The 18,890-nt window shown below is 33.6% G+C and overlaps 2 protein-coding genes across 5 annotated transcripts in view; one reads left to right on the plus strand and one right to left on the minus strand.

Annotated features, from left to right (window-relative positions):
• LOC114349438 (period circadian protein) overlaps positions 1-7,896 on the plus strand; it is a 152,974-nt gene extending 145,078 nt beyond the window's left edge. For 2 of the 4 annotated variants that reach the window (XM_050654255.1, XM_050654256.1), the window contains exons 21-23: positions 4,077-4,238; positions 4,381-4,515; positions 7,542-7,896. In XM_050654255.1, coding sequence (XP_050510212.1) covers positions 4,077-4,238; positions 4,381-4,515; positions 7,542-7,631 — 387 coding nt within the window. In that variant the 3' untranslated portion in view covers positions 7,632-7,896. The remainder of the gene's footprint in view (positions 1-4,076; positions 4,239-4,380; positions 4,516-7,541) is intronic. The other 2 variants (XM_050654257.1, XM_050654258.1) reach the window with 2 other exon arrangements.
• Positions 7,897-13,655: 5,759 nt separating this feature from the next.
• The window catches only part of LOC114349450 (zinc finger protein OZF-like), a 36,401-nt gene continuing 31,166 nt past the window's right edge, over positions 13,656-18,890 (minus strand). Inside the window, exon 6 of the mRNA XM_028299830.2 lies at positions 13,656-17,101. Within this exon, the coding sequence (XP_028155631.1) occupies positions 16,835-17,101 (267 nt within the window). The 3' untranslated portion in view covers positions 13,656-16,834. The remainder of the gene's footprint in view (positions 17,102-18,890) is intronic.

The following is an 18,890-nucleotide window of genomic DNA, read 5'->3' on the forward strand; positions in this document are numbered from 1 at the left end:
TCCTCAGACTAAGCAAATATCTTCATTAATATCTTTGTCTTCTTCACTGTCCCAAAAAATTTTTTTCTGATCAGTTTCGTCCGCATAGTTCACTTTACCTTTGTTTCTCTTAGATTTTTCTTGCTTCTCGGATTGCTTTTCTTCCACAATTCTTCTTTTCGCAATAATTCGTTTTGAAGAGTCATCTTTTTTAGACATTTTTCTTCTAGTTCTACTTTAAATGGTGTTGAAGTAAAAATTTTAGAGTGCTGATTTTTGCTGTTTCGAGTCTTCTATTTTGTTTCCGATGTACAAGGCAATGCTAATATTTCTGCAAAACTGGTTACTACAGCATCGTTGTCTGTCTTATTTACTTCAGTTGACGCTTTGTTCTCATTGTTAGTTGAAGTCGAAGGAATGGGAGATTTCTCAGTTGTTGAACGGCATTTGACTTCAGTTGATGATTTTTCAGAAGTTGTTTCATTCTCCTTTTGAACAAGTGTAATATTTAAATTATTTTCAGTCTCTTCACTTGGTCTGCTATCATTCAGAGTCGCTGTAGGTAAGAAAAGGGGTCAATCCGCAATTACCCGCTTGTCCGCCATTAACCAAAATCATGTGTCCGGTATTAGCCGAAATGCATGTTCAAAAATATTAGGTCATAACGGCGATCTCATAAGGAATTAATGAAAATAATTATGTTCAAATGCTCAGTAAAGAACCACATTCAAATACCTTCACTGGAGAGACAAATATTGCAATACTTAAAAATATTTACGTACCTTTAAAAAACACAGTTTTTTGTAATGCACACTCAAGAAATCACTTTTCGTTTGAGAAATTTGCAAGCGTAGCACTATTCAATTCAAAACTTGTCAGACGACTGACCTTGTGTATTGCTACTAGTCCATTCTTTCACGGTTTTTGCTTTAAATTTTAAAGAACTGCTTGGATTGGCATGAAATTTGGCATACGTGTAGCTTACATGTCAAATAAAAAAAGTGATATTGTGCCGATGTGTGCTTTTGCCCTGGGGGTGACTTTCACCCCCTCTTGGGGGTAAAAAAATATATGTCCAAAATAAGTCCGGAAATGGGTAAACTGACTAATTTTAAGTAACTTTTGTTCTATAGAGCTTTATCGCCAAGTCAACACTTTTCGAGTTATTTGCGAGTGAATATGTTCATTTTTCAACAACATAACCACATTTTTAGACGGTTTTTTGCAAATAACTCAAAAAGTAAGTATTTTGTCGAAAAAAATGTTCTTAGCAAAAATATAGCCTATAAAAAAGTAACAAAAATGGTGTACACGTTAGGTCTCTGGATCTCGTAGAACCAGAGTTATAGCCAATGAAAAATAGATTAATATTCACCAAATTTCAAATAGAATATTTCGACGTGAAATATCCAAAAAATTAAGCACTTTTTGGGAAAAACCCATTATAACTTTTTTAAAGTGTTTAAAAAAAGCTTTATTTCTGTTTTTACAAAAAGTTTTTAGCATTAAATTCAAGCAAGTTACGCTCAAAATAAAGTTGGTCCCTTTTGTTTTTGCGAAAAAAAAAATCGGGAAGACCACTCCCTAATTAGCAACTTAAATGAAATTAATCGTTACCGCTCCACAAATTATTTTACTTATATTGTGTTTATATGATCTGTAAGTTTCATCGATTTACAGTGGCTTATTTTTGAAAAAATTTGGTTTCAAAGTAAAATTTTTAAAAATTTAAATTTTGAAAAATATCCTTTTTTTTCAAAATAACTTAAAAATTGTTAGAGATACCAAAAATCTCGAAAGACAAAAAAAGTCAGATTTGCTTTTCTGAATAGCATGTATTTTTTTGTTTTTCTGTTAAACAAAAATTGATTGAGATTTGGTGTTTCTAAATTTGCATACATTCGTGATCAGTGACTCGTTCAACCCCTTTTAACTAGCCCTTTCAATAATCAGGACTCTGAACCGATGAAACTTACAAATCATATAAACAATATATACACGAATCAAGAAACTTGTGAAGTCGTAACGATTAAGTTCATTTAAGATACTAATTAGGGGGTGATTTTCTCGATTTTTTTACCAAAACCAAAAGGGACTAAGTTTATTTTGAGCGTAACTTGTTTAATTTTGATGCTAGCATTTTTTTTTATAAAACAAAAATGAAGCTTTTTTTAAACACTTTAAATAAGTTGTAATGAGTTTTCCCCGAAATGTGCTTCATTTTTGGTTATTTCACGTTAAAGTATTCCATTTGGAATTTCACGAATATTAACCTATTTTTTTATTAGCTATAACTCTGCTTCTACTCGGTGTAGAGACGTGATATATACACCATTTTTTTAAATTTTTTACAGGCTATATTTTTGCTACGAATGTTTTTTCGACAAAATACTTACTATTTGAGTTATTTGCGAAAAACCGTCTAAAAGCGTGGTTACTTTGTTGAAAAAATGAACATATTCACTGCCAAATAACTCGAAAAGTATTGACTTAGTGAAAAAACTCTATAGAACAAAAGTTACTTAAAATTAGCCAGTTTATCCATTTCCTGACTTTCTTTGGACGAATATTTTTTCACCCTCAAGAGGGGGTGAAAACCACCCCAGGGCAAAAGCACATATCGGCACAATATCACTTTTTTTCTTTGACTTGTTAGCTATGTGTATGCCAAATTTTATGTCAATCCAAGCGGTTCTTTAAAATTTAGAGGTTTTGCAATATTTTACTGTTAAAGAACGGATTATACACTTCGCGCGGCAAAGGAGAGTTAGTCTGGCCAAAATACAGGGTGTAACAAAAATACAGGTCATAAATTAAATCACATATTCTGGGACCAAAAATAGTTCGAATGAACCTAACTTACCTTAGTACAAATATGCACATAAAAAAGTTACAGCCCTTTGAAGTTACAAAATGAAAATCGATTTTTTTGAATATATCGGAAACTATTAGAGATTTTTTATTGAAAATGGACATGTGGCATTCTTATGGCAGGAACATTTTAAAGAAAAAATTATAGTGAAATTTGTGCACCCCATACAAATTTTATGGGGGTTTTGTTCTCTTAAACCCCCCCAAACTTTTGTGTACGTTTCAATTAAATTATTATTGTGGTACCATTAGTTACATTCAATATCATTAAAACTTTTTTGCCTCTTAGTATTTTTTCGATAAGGCAGTTTTTATCGAGTTGCGGCTTCTTTTTTAATATGTTAACATACACAATTTATGGAGGTTTTGTTCCTTTAAACCCCCCAAATGTTTGTGCACATTCCAATTAAACTATTACTGCGGTACTATTAGTTAAACACAGTGTTTTTAAAACTTTTTTGCCTCTTTGTATTTTTTCGATAAGGCACCATTTATCGAGATGAGGCTTCTTTTTTAATATGGTTCAAAATATACCTAAAAATGTAAATCATAAATAAATTTTGATATTATTACAAAGTCTCCATAATCGTACTTAACCATATACAAATATGTGGTGAATTTGACAAATATTCTAAATATCTCGATAAAAACTGAATTTTCGTAAAAGCACTAAGAGGCAAAAAGTTTTTAAAATATGGTGTTTAACTAATGGTACTACAATAATGATTAAATTGGACCGTACACAAAAGTTTGGGGGGTTTAAAGGAATAACACCCCCATAAAATTTTTATGAGGTGTCCAAATTTCACTATAATTTTTTCTTAAGATACTACTGGCATAAGAATGCCACATGCCCATTTTCAACAAAAAATCTCTAATAGTTTTCGATATATTGGAAAAAATCGATTTTCATTTTGTAACATCAAAGGGCTGTAACTTTTTTTATGTGCACATTTGTACTAAGGTAAGTTAGGTTCAATCGAACTATTTGTGATCCCAGAATATGTGATTCAATTTATGACCTGTATTTTTGTTACACCCTGTATAATGTGACCGGATTGTTTGCCATTACCCGACTTTACCCTACTTTGCCGTTTAGCATGACGAAAAAACGTCTGTTTTGCAGTAAGGAGTTTAAGTTAAACTTATCTAGATAATGGTCATTGAGAGTGTCGTACAATTTGTGAAATTATGTTTCGTGAAATTTAAAAGTATTTTTGTTTCAGAATACGTGGAAAGGTAAAAACTGCCCAATACGGAAAAAAGAACCAGCATGGTCGGAATCAGTCGACGTATCTCCCGATTTAATATACAGGTATCAGATGGCCGTGAAAAACCTAGAAGAGATTCTTGAAGCTGATCTGAACTGTCTTAAAGAACTATCTCAGGTAAACCATAAGATATTTATTGACATTTAACTCGGTTTTGAAACAAATATTTTCAAGGGGCTTAGATTTTTTTAGAACCATTGTATATTACAAATGTTATTGTATAAAAAAATTACTAAATTTTTCTTTTTGTTGTTTTTAGCCCGTTTTAGTCAATGACCAATTGAATCAACTATATATTGATATGGAGTTAGAAGGACTGTCAAAAAAATTAACGTTAGAAGAAGGAATTACTTCAAGCAGTAGCAGTGATGAGAATTCTATGAATATAACAAAGGTATTTAACATATATGTACTATTGTAACATTATAAACCACTAAAATTGGGGTCAATAGTGTCTCTAATCATAAAACACTTTAACTTAGGGTTGACAGAAAAAGCGACCCGTGTTGAGCTGCCCCCCCCCCCCACTTGCAAAAATTAAAAAACAAATAGCGCTGATTTATGAGCTTTCATATTGCGCACATAAAAAATTTTGAGCTCGTTACACTGAGCAGGAATTTAATATTTTAGTGGGAGGGGGGGCTGACTCAGCCCCCCCCACCAAACCGATGCATTTTATAAAAATATACTTACTTAATATACATTTGTCAGAGTACTCAGAAATACCTATTAAATGAGCACCGAAAGAAGTTAATACGATCAAAGTTAAGCAAATGAACATGAAAATAATAGGACCCTTTCAATTTTTTTTAGTAAAAAGTGAAAAATAAAACGAACGCTATTTCCAGAAAAATTAAAATCTTAAGTAATCCCTATAAGACTTTATTTACGTTAGCATAAGTAATGACCTTAAACATTTTGAGCGATTTAGAATGCATATTGTTAAAAAATATATAGGTATATGATTTAAAAAATCAAAACTTTTCAAATTTTTTAAATTATTATTTGCTTTTGATAATAACTCCAACAATACTCGATACACGTAAAAAATTCTAGATAGGTAACGAAATTTGAGTTTTTTTTATTAGCAAAGATAGCAAACCAAATAATTCAACACGTAGACTTATATGTATTGGGACCGTGCAAGTTCGGCAAAGCGACCTGTATTTCTACGCTCTGTACTTTTATGCGCACTTTTAATTATATTGGCCAATTATATTAGTCCTGGTTGCTGGATAATTGTCAAGGCCATAGTCCAAAAAAATAATAAGAAGAAAAAATAAGATTCAGGTTATGTTATGCAAACGTAAACAATTGTATGTAGTAAATAAAATTAGTTATTAAAATGCAGTACTGCAAGCAAAATACAATTAATTAAATTTACCTTTATATAATAATTGCATATCATATCAATATTGTGGAGCAATATATAATTTTTCTGCTTTAATGACAGAAGGTATGAAATATACGTCAATTTGACAATTTCAATTGACAATATGAATTATTTAAGATAGTTGCAATATTTCTCCGCGACTCGCGCACGGTCGTTTCTCGTTTCCCTTCCAAGTACTTGCACACCGCGAATACCTTGGAACAGTCGTCAACTCGAAATGGGATCAAACAACCGAAATACGACATAGAGTTGAAAAGGCCAGAGCAACATTTGACAACATGAGAAATATATTCAACCATTGCGACATATCTCCCACTAAAAATACGGCTGCTAAAATGCTATGTATGGCTTGCTATGGTGCAGAGGCCTGGACAATAACGGAAACACCAATGAAAAAGCTAAAGGCGTTTGAAATGTACCGACGTATCCTCAAAATATCCTGGACGACTCACACCACCAACATAAAGGTATTGCGCCGAATGGGAAAACAAAAAGAAATCTCTTTCACAATTAAGAAACGGAAACTTGAACACCTCGGTCATATTATGAGACATAATAAATGTTGTATACCGTAACTGATAATGCAGAGGAAAATAGAGAGCAAACGCGGACCCGGAAGAATAAGACACTCATGTCTTCAAAAATTAACGCTAAAGGTTTGGACTAACATCGATCGAGTTATTTAGAAACGCCGCAAACAAAATTAAAATTGCTATGACGATAGCCAACGTACGCAACAGACAATAAGGCACATGAAGAAGATTGAAATCATTGCATCATTTCTTGGAAGATAAGAACTTAAGGACACGATAATTATAAATCGAACACAAGGAAATCCTGCTGATTTGCTAGTCATGGGCGTACCAAAAAATTTTTTGAGAGAAAATAACTGAGAAAAATTGTGGGGTATTTTGTACATGCTTCAATTTTAGAAGAAAAGATAATTTTTAGAACAACCATACGATTAAATAGTGCACAATATCACAAAACTGTTATTTTAGTGTAATATGCCAAAATCATGGACGTATAAATAAAGACGTCCATGGCCAAAATAGATTATAGTCCTGTCGCCAGGGGGGTACAACGGCCTCCTTTATTCAGATGGACTTACCCAAGTTTTTTATGTATTTTGACTCATAGAACACGATTTTTTTGGGTAACACTACTTGATCCGGATGTCGATAAGATTGTTATAAACAAAGAACTTGAGGAATTACATAACAGCGATTTTTCGCAAAACAAAACATTTTTTTTTTGTATTATTTGGGTCATTCTAAGCAAAAAATGTTCTTACAAGTTGTTTCGTAGGATCATAATTTTCGAGATAAACGCGGTTGAACTTTCAAAAAATCAAAAAATTGCAACTTTTGAACCGGAATAACTTTTGATTAAAAAATAAAATAGCAATTCTGCTTACCGCATTGGAAAGTTCAAGTCAAAACCTATTGGTTTTGATTGTTTGCATTGCTAAAAATTAATTTTTTTATTGTTAAACAATGCTATAAACACATAGTGCTTGAGTGATGTTTTCAATGCATTTCTCATTCGAACGAGTAGTCGAGCCTACAAACAGGGAATTTCTACGTAGTTGCATTAAAACGCATGCATTGGGCACGGGAAACACTATTTGTTTAGAGCTTTGTTTGACAATAAAAAAATTAATTTTTAGTAATGCAAATAATCAAAATCGATATAAGTTGACTTGAACTTTCAAATGCGGTAAGCAGAATTGCTATTTTATTTTTTAATCAAAAGTTATTCGGGTAAAAAATTGCAATTTTTCGATTTTTTGAAAGTTCAAATGCGTTTATCTCGAAAACTATGCATCTTACGAAAAAACTGTTACCCAAAAAATTCGTGTTCTACATGTCAAAATACATAAAAAACTTGGGTAAGTCCATCTGAATAAAGGAGGCCGTTGTACCCCCCTGGCGACAGGGCTATAACCACACAAGATTTTTTAAAATTAAAACGAGTTTATCTGAATATAATGTAAAATAATAATTTAATAATCTTTTTTTTTGTAGCCAAAGAAGAAGAGGAAATCGTACAGTTCCCTGGTAATGATTTACGAAGAAAATGCCCCCTTACCCTCACCAATAAACCATTTTAATTAAGTTACCCCCACTCCCATATATTTTTATAACAGTTTGTAAATTTAAGAAGTCTATTTATTTAAAAAAGTCTGTGTCAGATTTTATATAGTAACTATTTTTTACTCTATTTCAAAAACGACTGTTATATCTTTAGGTGTATTTAATGTTGTAACTTTAAAACCGATGTTTTTTAATTTTTGTATTCTACAGTATTTATATTAATTATATTGAATAGATTTTGAAATATTTATATAAAATAGGCGTTTATATTTTTCATGAATGCAATTATTCAACAGAATTTGAATAAATATTTAAGAACTGTCTTTTTTTTAATACCATAATAAATCTTCACAAACCACATATAGGCCTGGATCCCGCATACCAAGAGAAAGTTTATTAATAGCAAGCTGAAAATTTGTTAATAGCTTAACGGTGTCTAGTCGGCCAAACTTTGATGTATGGGAACACTGGAAGTTTTAATTGTGCGTGTCATCCTGACCAGTTTATCAGTGTGAAAACTGGTAAGTTTATTCAATAGCAAACTTTATACAATATATGAGAAAATGTTTGTCCGACAAATATGTTGGGTATTTTAACAAGTCCGACAAATGACAGGATTTATATTCGTGGTAAACAGCAGTCAGATTTTTTTCATGAGAGTTTATTGAAAGGGTAACAAATCAATTGGAAGTTCTGTTCGACAAAATACATGGGACGTTTTCGTAATCTGACGTTCCAGATTTTTAACCTGTTCCACAATTAAAACTTCCGCTGTTCCAGTGTTCTCGTACATCAAAGTTTGTCCGACTAGACACTGTTAAGCTATTAACAAATTTTCAGCTTGCTATTAATAAACTTTTTTTTGGTATGCGGTATCCAGGTCTAATACTCAATAACACTTACCTTACGACTATGTCATGCAAGAATTCAAAGGAATTAGTGGTAGAAGATGGACAATAAATTAGGACGGCGATCTTATTACTATTTAGAGCGTAATAAAAAATGTAATAAATTACAAATCGAAGGACCACTCACTAATGTTCAAATAAAAGCATTAACAAATATGTAATTTCAGTCTCATTGGAACCTTCGAGCAGTTAAGAAGTATCAAAGAAATAACTAGTATAATTACCTTACTATCATCATTATCGTATGGTAATTCATTTGACATTAGAAAACTGAAATACAACCGGTGCGATGTTTTGTATTTAAACAAAAAGTGTTGTGTTGTGATAAATGTTGAAGTAATTATCCAGTACGAAACCAGTACTACAAATATATGTATTAGTAGGGGAGATATGGGCAAAATGATAATTCTAATTTATAACGATGGCTAGTAACTTCAATTACAATTATACAGGGATACCACTATCCCAACCAAACCCAGCAATGTTCTTAGATCAAAACGGACAAATGTACCAAAATAGTCAAATGTACAATAGTCAACCGTTACCAGGATATCAACCAACACCACTTCAAATGATACAACAAACAGCACCAACATACATGCAGATCGGTGGAAACGAACCCAACATAAACCAAAACATTGTGCAAACAACGTTATTACCACAACAACAACCACAAGCGCCAAATGAATTGAAAACAGTAACCTATCAGAAAAGAATACGCAGTCCCGATGATATCCAAAAGCACTCAAAACAAACCAAATTGGATGACTACTGGTTAGGAACAAACAAACAAATATATTTGAAAATTTACCAAAAGAACAAGAAGAAGGAACACGAAGCTAAAAACGGCCAAAAAGAACCAAAACCTCCACCAATTTATATAGACGCTGTAGCTGACATAAATCCATTAATATCACTTCTAGAAGAGATCGTTAGGCAAGCCGCACACCAAAGAAACATGAAACGAAAAACATGAAACATAAAACGAAAAACATGTTTTATGAAAAGAAACCACTGCTAAACAAATCTCAAATTCCGCCTATCAATGAAACGAGTGTGATTCATGCTCATGACACATTTTTATTTTCCGAGAGTCTCATAAATGGCCGGACGTATATTTGTTTAGCAGTGGTTTATTTCCATGAAACGTAATTTACGTTTCATGTTTCTTTGATGTGCGGCCTGCCTTAAAGAGCAGTATCTCATCAAAACGGTTGGACAAGAGAAAGTTAGAGTACATCCTAAAGTAGGTGAAGCCTACACTAAAATTATAAAAGCCTTGGAAGAAAAACAAACTCAGTTCTACACGTATAAGCCGAAAACTAATAAAACCTACAGAGTCGTGTTAAAAAATCTGCATCATTCCACTGACATGGAAAATATCAAAACAATTTTAATGGCATTAGGACACGAAGCTGTAAATATACACAACGTTCTCCAAAGTCGTACAAAAAAACCTTTGCCACTATTTTTTGTGGACTTGAAACCCAAGGACAACAATAAAACCATTTATGAAATAAAAGAGCTCATGAACTGCAGTGTTATAATTGAACCACCTCGCAAGAAACGGATAATACCCTAGTGCACGAGATGCCAACAATACGGGCACACAAAAAACTTCTGTCAGCGAAATCATAAGTGTATGAAGGGCGCGGGTCCACATAATACAGTAGAGTGCCTCCGGAAAACAAGGAACAACACAGTGAAGTGCGCGAATTGCTCAGAAAACCATCCCGCTAACTACAGGGGTTGTGTAGTGCATAAACAGTTACAACAAAAACTTTACCCGAAGCTACGAGAAAAGACCAATGGAGAGAACCAATCAAACATCAGACCTGGAACATCATATGCTCAAGCAACAGTGGGACAACAGCAGCAACAAATACAGCACGTAAGTAACACTCAAACTCAGATACCATTACAAATGATACCTCCACAGCAAAACGATATAGCCGAGTTAAAAGGAATGATGAAGGACCTAATCACACAGATGGGGACCATGATGAATCTTATCACAGCCCTAGTTAACCAATTGTCGAAATGAAACAGTTACTAAAAATAGCTCAATGGAATTCAAACAGACTGAGCCAACATGCAGAAGAAATAAAGATGTTTCTCAAAGAAAACAAAATAGACATCATGTTAATAGCAGAGACGCATTTTACTAAAAAGTCTTATATGAAAATTGCAAAATATAATATCTACCAAACAAATCCCCCAGATGGAGCAGCCCATGGTGGAACTGCAATTATAATTCGCAGCAATATAAACCACAACGAAGAAACAAACTATGCGAAAGATCACCTACAAGCAACAACAGTTGCTCTAAATACTGGAAGCGGTATTCTAAAAGTTTCTGCAGTCTATTGTCCTCCAAAACATAACAATAAAAAACAAGAATACTCTAAATTTCTTCGAAACGCTTGGAAACAGGTTCATAGCAGGAGGAGACTATAATGCCAAACACAAAGCCTGGGGCTCCAGACTAATAACTACGAAAGGTAGAGAACTATAAATCACAGTAACTTAAAGCACTTCGCCACAGGAGAACCCACATACTGGCCCAGTGATCCACAGAAAACACCAGATGCCATAGATTTTTTCGAAACAAAAGGCATTAATACTAAACAACTCAAAATACAGTCAAGCTTTGATCTATCATCAATATTCTTAACCATGCTTGAGGGAATAGTAGGGCGACCAAAAAACCTATAGTATGCAATTATAAAACAAATTGGGACACCTTCCAGGAACGGGTGGATGCATGTATAGATCTCAAAATTCCTCTTAAAACAACCGAGGACATAGAAGTAGCATTAAAAAAACTAACAACTTCCATTCAAACTGCGGGTTGGGTCGCAACTCCGATACAAAAAGACAGTGATAAAATCGACGAAAACCCAATCATAATAAAAGACCAAATTGCTGAAAAGAGAAGACTACGCAAGAAATGGCAGCAAACAAGGACAGCAGCAAATAAGAAAAACCTCAATAAAGCAAGTAAGGACCTAAAAAAACTTCTGTTAACGATGAAAAATGACTCGGTTCAGGCATACCTCGAAAACCTAACGCCAACGGAAGCAACAGACTACTCACTCTGGAGAGCAACAAGAAAATTGAACAGAACACAACAACATGTTCCCCCTATAAAAGATCAACAGGGGAAATGAGCCAGAAACGACAAAGAAAAGGCCAATGCATTTGCACTTCACCTATCAAATGTGTTTAAACCAAATGAAGTAGAGAGTACATAAGAAGACATGGACGACATACAAAACTAAAAGGAGTCACCTCTCCAAATGGAACAGCCCATAAGCAACTTTAAATACAAGGAAATAAGAGATGTAATTGTACACCAAATTAAACCAAAAAAAGCACCGGGCTATGACCTAATAACCGGCATTATAGTGCAAAAACTCACTAGAAAAGGAATAACAGCATTACTACAAATTTTTAACTCAATGTTAAGGCTGAGCTACGTTCCAAATCAGTGGAAAGTAGCAGAAATAATAATGCTTCCCAAACCAGGTAAAAACCCTAATGAAATATGCTCGTACAGACCCATCAGTCTCTTGCCAATCTTATCAAAAATATTTGAGAAACTTCTACTCAAGCGAATGCAGCCAATATTAACGGAAAAAAAGCTCATACCATATCATCAGTTTGGCTTTAGAGCAAAAAATGGCACAATAGAACAAGTCCACAGAGTCGTTAAACAAATTAGCAATGACTTAGAAAAGAAAAGGTATTGTTCAACCTCATTCATAGATATTAGCCAAGCTTTTGATAAGGTGTGGCATCCTGGACTATTGTATAAAATAAAAAAGGTTTACCTCACAACTTCTATCCATTATTAAAATCATACATAACTAACAGATTTTTCTTAGTAAAACAGCAGTCTGAATATACTAACATCTACCACATTGAATCTGGAGTACCACAGGGTAGTACCTTGGGCCCAATATTATATTTATTGTACACGGCAGACATTTCCACTACAGAACAAACAACAGTATCAACATTTGCTGATGATACAGCAATACTAGCCTCCCATCACAGTCCTGCAGGAGCTACAAGAAACCTACAAACAAACTTGAACAAAATAGGAGTATGGCTAAAAAAGTGGAAAATAAAAGCGAATGAATCCAAATCAATACACGTTACTTTCACGATGAAAAGAGATCAGTGTCCACCAGTGAAACTAAATAACAGCCAATTAGCACAAGCTGATAGTGCGAAATACTTAGGCATGCACCTAGACAAACGCCTCACGTGGCGGACACATATATTCAACAAGCGAAAACAACTAGGACTTAGACTGCAGCAACTATACTGGATTATCGGCAGGAAATTTAAGCTGACCATTCAAAACAAAATACTTGTATATACATAAATTCTAAAACCAATCTGGACATACGGAATCCAGCTATGGGGCACAGCGTCACATTCAAACTTAGAAATACTTCAAAGGTTCCAAAATAAGGTTTTAAGAATAATAGTCAATGCCACCTGGTACGTGCCAAATACAGCAATAGAAAGAGACTTAGAAATCCCCACCATCAAAAGTGAAATAAAACGGCATAGTGAAAAATAACGGGATAGAGTGAATACGCATGTGAACCCCCTCGCGAGTGATCTATTTAACACCATAGGTGAAGTGCGCCGCTTAAAAAAATTTAAACCAACGGACCTGATAAGCAAGTTTAACTAAGTGTACTCAGAATAACAAACAAATAACGGTTTTAAATAAATAGGTTAATTATGTAAAGGAAATAATTCACTGGAAATATTTCCTACATGTCCAATGTAAATATCCGATCATTTACTTATTGTCCTTTAATATTATATATGATATGTGGCAGATTGTAAATATACTGGGAGTTAATAAAAAAAATGTAATTTAATGACTAACTTTGTTACTGTTAGTAAAATAAGATCTAGTCTTTCGCTGTGGTTCATATAATAAGAGTTCTTTCGCTGTGGTTCATATAATCTTGGTGAATATTTTGGAGAAACTGGAGAATACTTACTTACATATATCGTTTCTCGTGTTGTCAATATCATCCTGCAACTGCTACATAATTATATATGTGTCTAATCATTTGATTGATCAGTCTTTATTGAAATAAAAAAACCATTTTAACAAAATTATTTATTTACAATAACATTAAAATATAATTCTTTAACTTAAAATTACAATAATACTTTAACCATATTAAAAATCAAATTAAAATAATTTTAGAGAATCGTTCATTAAAAAAATTTTCAAATATATTCAAAAGTTTCAATTTTAATTTAAGATTAACAAAATGATTAATTATACTTCAGTACGTAACTTATAAAAGTAGACAAACTTTGACGAAGTGTGAGATAAAAACACATACGGTGACTCTTTAGTTCTAATCATAAACCAATAATAGTTTTTTTTAACACGTTGACGGACACTGCGTCAAATGTATAAGCAAGTGTTGTGACACTATTCGCGGTGTGCAAGTACTTGGAGGGAATACGAGAAACGATCGTGCGCTAATAGCGAAAAAATCTTGCAACTTTCTTAAATAATTCATATTATCAACTGAAATTGTCAAATTGACGTATATTTCATACCTACTGTCATTGAAGAAGAGCAATTATATGTTGCTCACAATATTGATATGATATGCAATTATTATATATAAGTATATTTAATTAACTGTATTTTGCTTGCAGTACTGAATTTTAGTAACTAATTTTATTTACTACATACAATTGTTTATCTTTTAATAACATAACCTAAACTTTTCTTCTTATAATTTTCTTTTTCTTCTTATAATTTTTTTTGGGCTACGGCCTTGACAATTATCCAGCAACGAGGACGAATATGATTGGCAAATATAATTAAAAGTGCGAAAAAAGTTGCCGAGCTATGAAACCAGGTGCCGCTTTTCCGAACTTGCACGGTCCCAATATGTATTTTGCAAAGTAGAATAGCGAAAAATGCAACGTCTATAGACGTTGTGTCACATTACATCAATGGAAATTAGACGTCTATAGACGTTCTGTCCGTCAACGTGTTAAGTGACAGTTAACTGCCTTACAATTTATCATGGTTTGGAAATGGATATTTGACAACTATCATTAATCTCAAGCGGACAATCAGTACAGTATTTCGATTTCACCATTAAATCAAATGGACCTTAAAAATATCCTTTTTGTACCAAAATTAAATATGTAATCCAAAGTTGTCAGGTCCGGATGTTAATTCACTTAAGTTTACTTATGCACTTAATTCACTTTACTTTTACCATTAAAGTTTACTGAAGTACATTTAAGTGACAAAACTTGACATTTTATTGAAATTTATAGGTTTATTTGAAACCTGGGTAACAGTTTTGTATAGAATCATCCTACACTTTCCACTACATCTTTTAAAGTGACTTTTCCACAGTAAACTTAAAGGCGGGTTTACATTACTAGTGAATAACGAACGTGGTTCACACTAAAAACAAGCGTAATCTACGCTTCTGTGCAATACGTTTCGTGAGAAACGTTATTGTGTTTACACTGGGCACGAGAGTTTTATGTGTTAACAGTTGATATGGCATCATCATTTGTACTAGAGGCTACTATTACAACCTGCGAAATAATAGCTATTATTTCTTTAGTGTACATGTTTTGCTGTACAATTTTCAATTATAAGCCGAGCAACAATTCTTTCTACTGCTGCGTTTCGTGCGGTTTTTTTTATACCTTGCGTCATAATCATTCCAGAGTACAGGATTGCTTCCATAAATCCAACATTTAACGGTTTCCCGTTTATTCAGGCGCTCATTTTTGAGGGTGAAAGCTCGTGCTTAATCAAATACAACCTATCTACGACTGTCTTTCGAGCGTGAAATTATTTAACATGTTTAATGTCTAACGTAGCGTGGCGTAGACCATTCGTGAGACAATCGTGCTGCACGAACATCTGTTTACATTAGTTGTGTAGCAAGAGTGAACTACGTAAGCGTGAGCCACGTTCGTTATTCACTAGTAGGGGAGAGTCGGCTAATTGTGCGCGTCGGGTAATTGTGCGCATCAATGTTTCTAATCTCCTATTTAATACAATTGCAAAAACTATATTGTCGGGCCATCTAGTAGCAACTGCCATATCTATCCGACACAAACGAACGTCGGGAGATACTTTACCGGTTGGCAGTTATCGTTTACATGTTTTCGCTTAGTATGATATTGTTTGCGTATCTGAGAAAATAAGCGATAACTTTTTTCTTGACAGAAATATAGTTTATATAGAACTTATATCCTTTATTTATTTACCATTTTAAACACTGATATAGTTAGTTTTGCTCGATTCTTTTTTGTTTTTATCAAATTTTGTGTTATGTGGTGAAGTGTAACGTCGTCTAATGGTGCGCATTGCGCACCATTAGCCGGCAAGGTATATAAAGGCATTTTTTACGTTTTGTGACTGCGCCATAAAAGGTAAACAAGCGTTAAATAACCGCCAAAGTAGAGAAAAGGGCAAAGAGAAAATCACGAAATTGAAAAAAGGTACAAAAAAGGAAAATTTTTTAACACAACAGCTTCGAAGTTATTTCAGAAAGTAAACTATGCCATGATGATGAGTTGGACGATCTCGTGTCAGATCAAAATGACTTCTGTGTATTGCGGTGATGGTAGCAAAAAAAGACGAGGTATGATACAAGTGTTCGATATATTGTCAATGGTCTCAAGCCATGTGTATACGACAGGATAGTCTGCAATACTTAGATTTTTTAAAAATATCTGTAACTTGGTTTCTTATCGTTTTCCGTATATTTGTTTGTGCCTTTAATATTTATGTTCAATAACTACATTTTCGAAGGTCATTTTTACGTTCTATTATTGCGTACAGTTGTCCGACATATGCGCACCATTAGCCGAATAGGTCGGGTAATTGTGCGCATTACACTAATTGGAAATTTCGCCTCTCATTCTTCTACTGTTCAACCATTCATTAAATGAGGTACCTACCAATATACCTACCTAAGCCTTTGAAGTATATCTTCAAAAAATTTGAAAACTGAAATGTTTCAAGTTTGTGAAATATCCTGAATTAACCTTAGGTGCGCACCAATAGCTGACTCTCTCCTAATGTTAACCCGCTTTAAGTTATAGAATGATGTACGAAAGTCAAACTGTTGAACTTTATCAATAAAATAAATTTAATTTTTTATTCTAAGTAACGTAATGTCCATTTCCTCGGTTAAAAATGAATGATGAGTACTGAAAGTAGAAAAAGTAGTAACTGGAAGTTAACACTTCAATTCAAATCTCAACGTTGTCAAATCTACACTAAAAACCCGGCAAAAACTCCGTATTTAAAATCCCCGTTAGGAATATCGGTTTGGCTTCAACGACGCATGCAGCTTTGTCGATTTTTTCCAAAGTAGAAGGCACTGCTGATGGATTCTTCTCAACGTGAGTTTTTTTGTGCGTCTTCAACGCCGAACTTTGTCTAAACGCTTGGCCGCATTCGTCGCATATGAACGGCTTTTCGCCGGTGTGGATTCTTTGGTGGGAGGTGAGGTCGTTAGACTGTGAGAAAGCCTTGTCACAAAACTAAAACATATACATAATTGAACTACAATTACTCTTTCGGACATTTAGATATTTATGTAGTTTTACATTGACGTATATGATGTTACCGTTAAAACCCGATTTCAGTTAAAACCCGAATTTACTAGGAAAAACTAGTTTTAACTATGCGCCTTATACAATTCTAGTTATTAACTAGTCAAAACTAGATTTGACTGCTAAATTCAGTTAAAACTAAAACTCCCCAACACATTTCATTTAGAATAGTTTGTTTATACTAGTTCAAATTAGTTTTTACTGGAATTACTAGCGAATACCAGTTAAAATCGTTGCGAGAAGAGACAAATAATACGATTTGACTTGTTCGGGATAGGGTTAGTGACGAAGGCGGCTGGTTGGTAACAAACTAGTTGTGTAACTGTTGATTTTTCCGCATCGTTTTTATTGGTTATATTACACTACAGTGTATTATTCACCGTGAGTGATAATGTCGAAGATCAGGTTGAGAGTAGATATAAGAACGTGGAAATAACGTTTTTTGGAAAAGATTTTACAGAAGGAACAGAGCGAGAAGAAAGAAAGTCACTACAATGTTGCGACTAAAAGCATTTATAATAAATTAATGGCCGAAGTACAAGATGCGGAATAATTGTCTGCCAAAAAACGATTTAGAATTGTTGAAGTTGGCGAAATAAAAAAGTTGGCTTCTATATGGAACTGAACCCATCAAATATTATGTACCTGCTGAAGACATTTTTGACATAATTGAAGCAGCCCACGTTGCTATGGGTCATGGAGGTTGAGATAGATTAAAGACTGAAACCGCCAGAAAATACGCAAATATGATAATTGATATGTTCAATAATTTTATATCAATGTATAAAACCTGCTAACGGAAGAAGAGTAAAGCGAAGTTGCGAAGCGAAGCGAGTTTCTTGTGTCGAAACCTATATTGCATTCAGAAATGAATAGTCACTGTTAGGTAGATTTGATGGATATGCAATCACAAGAGGATCACAGCTATAAGTTTAATATGGTTTATCAATACAATTTAACAAAATTTGTTTTATTGAGACCATTACAAAGTAAGAGGGCGGCAGAAGTTGCTTATCGATTAACGGATACATTCTTGACTTTTGGCGCACCATGCATTTTACATTCCAATAATGGCCGTGAGTTCGTTAATGCAGCTATAACGCTGGTATCTATGATTAATGTGATTCCTAATACATTTCCAGTGAAAATAATAACTCTTTGATAAGTGTTGGCGATACAATTTTTTTTATATGCGTGTCCGCGAAGATTATACCTTCCCAAATTTTTATAACGAAAAGATTTAGTTCATAATAGATGCCGACGAAAACCCTTTCTGTTTCTGTTTCTGCCGACGAAAACAATTAGTTGTGAGAACTTTTTAGTAATTATAATTTTCGTGGACCCACAAACAGAAATTATGTTTTTTGCGGATACTCCTCAAAAAATAAATTTCTTCGCTAACACTTTATTAGGGATTATAATTTACACAATCATATAATCGAAAATAATATTTTTCGCGGCGTTCATTGAAAGTTCTACTCTTAACGGGATTTTTCGGAGTTATACTTTTCGTAGGCGGCGGCGATAAATGAGGTAATGTCATACTGGCCTGAGGCAAAATTAATTCATGGAAAAACAAGGTACAGCAAGAGTCAAGGTTCAGTCGAGCGAGCTAACCAAGTCGAGAAAATGTTAGCAGCCTGGATGCAAGATAATAGCACAACAACGTGGTCAAAAGGACTGGCATTTTTTACGTTTATGATCTTATCCAGTATTT

Source organism: Diabrotica virgifera, chromosome 6 (genome assembly GCF_917563875.1).
Source record: "Diabrotica virgifera virgifera chromosome 6, PGI_DIABVI_V3a".
NCBI lineage: Eukaryota > Metazoa > Arthropoda > Insecta > Coleoptera > Chrysomelidae > Diabrotica > Diabrotica virgifera.